This window comes from Octodon degus, unplaced genomic scaffold, assembly GCF_000260255.1.
Source record: "Octodon degus isolate 3935 unplaced genomic scaffold, OctDeg1.0 scaffold00112, whole genome shotgun sequence".
Lineage (NCBI taxonomy): Eukaryota > Metazoa > Chordata > Mammalia > Rodentia > Octodontidae > Octodon > Octodon degus.
This window is the reverse complement of record NW_004524688.1, coordinates 4,296,446-4,299,432: the sequence shown is the minus strand read 5'-3', so window position 1 is coordinate 4,299,432 and position 2,987 is coordinate 4,296,446. Positions and strand designations below refer to the sequence as shown.

Sequence of the window (2,987 nt, the reverse complement as noted above, 5' to 3'; positions counted from 1 at the left end):
AAAAAAAACCTAGTAAGCTGTGCTATGCAATATTGCCATCTCTCACAGAGTGGCTGCAAAAGAAATTCTTTTTTTTTTTCCAGTCACTTCAGCACACTGGGAAAGTGACAGTGATTTCTACAGAAAATGAGAGTAAATGTTTTCCTTTAAAAAACATCTTATGGAAGGATTCTGCCTGCTCAAGTGGTTAAGACATGTGTGAATCATCTTGCAGAGTAGTGTGCCCTGACCTTGGGGTGTATCCCAGCGTGTTCAGAGTACTCCCAGAATACTCCACAGGTTGAAACAGAGTGCACATATTCCCCGTCTGCACACACACACACACACACACACACACGCATGCACACTTCCCCCAAACCCTTTTGCTTAACCTTCTTCTACTCTGGCTTTTCTGTGATAGTTCTTTGAATGATTTCTATTTAAATTTGAATGCATTTGACCATGTAGTACAACTTGTAAAACTGTATCTCATAATTTATAGATTGCATTTTTAAGTATTTATGTCTTATTAATATGAAGAACTGCAAGTATAATATTTGGTATGTCTAAAACAGTGAATCTATAAAGACAGAAACTTGATAAGAGGTTTTCTGTGGCTACAGAAAGCTGAGCTTCTTTTGAGGGTAATTCAGAAACTGAATGTACTGAAAGTCACTGGATCATCTGTGTCTGGTGCATGAGTTATGCAGTGTGTGAGTTCTATCACAATAAATTTGTTTTAAAAGCTAAACAAATGCATTTATTTATTTATTTATTTATTTATTTATTTATTGTGGCACTGGGGATTGAACTCAGGACCCTGCACTTGCCAGACAAGTGCTTATTCTACTGAGCTATCTCCTGGCCCTGCAGGGTGTTTAAAATACATAGTTTTTAAAAATTTTAGCTGGAAGGGTTGCTGGATGCCTGTAATCCCAGCTGCTCAGGCAGCTGAGGCAGTAGGGTTGAAGGTTCAAGGCCAGCCTGGGCCATACAGCAAGACCCTGTTTCAAAAGCAAAACAGCTGAGGTGTTGTGACACATGCCTATAATCCCAGCACAGAGGCTGAGGCAGAAGGGTCGCTGTGAATGGGAGGCCAACCTGGGCTACATAGAGAAACATTGTCTCAAAAAGCTGAAACAAACAAACAACTTTAAAGAATGTTGGAAAAGGGAGAATAGTGTTTGTTTTGTTTTGTTTTTTGAGGGGGGAGTTCTTGGAAAGCACTAAAGGTTTCTTCACCACCTTCATTTGGGAGTTGGTTGATAGGCAAATACAATATATTTCCTAAGTCAAGACTTCCTTGAGGGCCGGGGAGATAGCTCAGTAGAGTAAGCACCTCCCTGGTAAGCTCAGGGTCCTGAGTTCAATCCCCCATATGATTTAAAAAACAAAACAAACAAACAAAAAAAACTCCCTGCCTCATATACTATTAACTAAATAAGCTAAATGAGTAAAGGACACACAAATGGAAACACATAGACTAACACACACACACACACACAATAGGTCATATGTATAAAAATGTGCCTGGCCCCTCCCACACCCTAAACAAACATTGATTGAGTTATCTTATCCATTATCATTTCAAAAACAGATGCATGTGTCTTCTCTAGGCATAAAGTTCAAGTATAGAAAGACTTCCTTATGCCATGACAGAAAAATGCTGAGTCCAACTACATAGGCTGGTCAGAAATAAAATATACTTAAGGAGGTATTGAATTGCTTAAATTTGGAAGTGATAGGACTGTGAGAGTCTAACAAAATGATATAAATTAAACTGAGAACCAGCCAAAGAGATTAATTATGTTTTGGGATTAAATTGTATTGGCGATTTTTTCAATTAAGTTTGCCCGGATTGGGGGCCAGTCATTTGGATTTGAAAAGTCACCCATGACTTTCTCTGCTGACCTCAGCTACCTGGGCAGTCTTCACAGGGAACAGAAATGTATAGCTTGAAGGATTCCTAGATCTTACATTAGATTTTGAAGTGAAAAACCTCATGAATCACAAGCTCAATTAAATGAGATGCACATAAAGTCATCGGTGTCTAATTTTAATATATTGCTAGAGAAACATAATGATTAGAAACTTAAAAAATCTGTAAGTCTTACCTGATTTCAGAAATAAAAGAAGTAGCAGGATGACTTCCTTGTGGTCCATGGTGGAACTGGCTGGTGGTGTCCGGAAATCTGTGTCCCAATCCTGAGATATTATTGACTTACAAGAGATCAAACTCATCCACAAACAAGATAGTCAGATGAGGTTAATGATTCGTAGAGGGCCCTGCCACCACACACAGAAGGGGGCAAACATTACCCAGAACAGGGGATCTTACAACATGTTTGAGAGCAAGATCGGTAAGGATGCCAGGAAGTGGTGAAAGCGGCTGTCCCTGTTGGCCTTTCTCCTCCTGTCCCTCTCACTCCCAGCTTCCTTCGTCCTGTCTTTTCCCCTTTTCTCTCATCTCTTTCTTTTAGACTAAAATAAACAGTTTCTGTTTCCTGAGCATGTTCCAAAAGCCATGCTCTCCCAAGTGGTCCATTTCCATCCACCTTTTAAGGTGGGGAAACTGAGGCTTGCATAGCTGGTGAGGGAGAAAGCTAATAGATGCAACCCATTTAGGTCTCAGGCAACAAATAGGCTAGGGCATCACTGTTGACGCCCCCACCTCCTACCAAGCAGTGTTGACTTTTTTTTTTTTTTTTTGTAATGTATTTAGTACAGGGTCTCACTATAAAGATCGAACTCGTAGGGATCCTCCTATTTTTCAGCCTCCCAAGCGCTGGGATTACAGGCACTCTCCTGCACACCCAATCTTGATCACTATCTCAGCGTGCCCCAGGGGCAGGGCCGGCAGGGCACACTGGGGATTGAACCCAGTCCCTGCGTCTGCCTAGGCAGTCGCTTTAATCTGCAGAGCAATCTGGCTGGCTTTGCAGTGAAATTGTGACATTAAGTAGAAATAGTCTGTTACTATCAAAATGTCTTTATTCCCAACGGATTCC

At 40.9% G+C, this 2,987-nt stretch overlaps 1 protein-coding gene across 1 annotated transcript in view; it reads right to left on the bottom strand.

Moving 5' to 3' along the window:
- Positions 1-2,203, bottom strand: part of Plg (plasminogen) — a 52,044-nt gene extending 49,841 nt beyond the window's left edge. Inside the window, exon 1 of the mRNA XM_004639434.2 lies at positions 2,094-2,203. Within this exon, the coding sequence (XP_004639491.1) occupies positions 2,094-2,142 (49 nt within the window). The 5' untranslated portion in view covers positions 2,143-2,203. The remainder of the gene's footprint in view (positions 1-2,093) is intronic.
- Between the last annotated feature and the right edge of the window lie 784 nt (positions 2,204-2,987).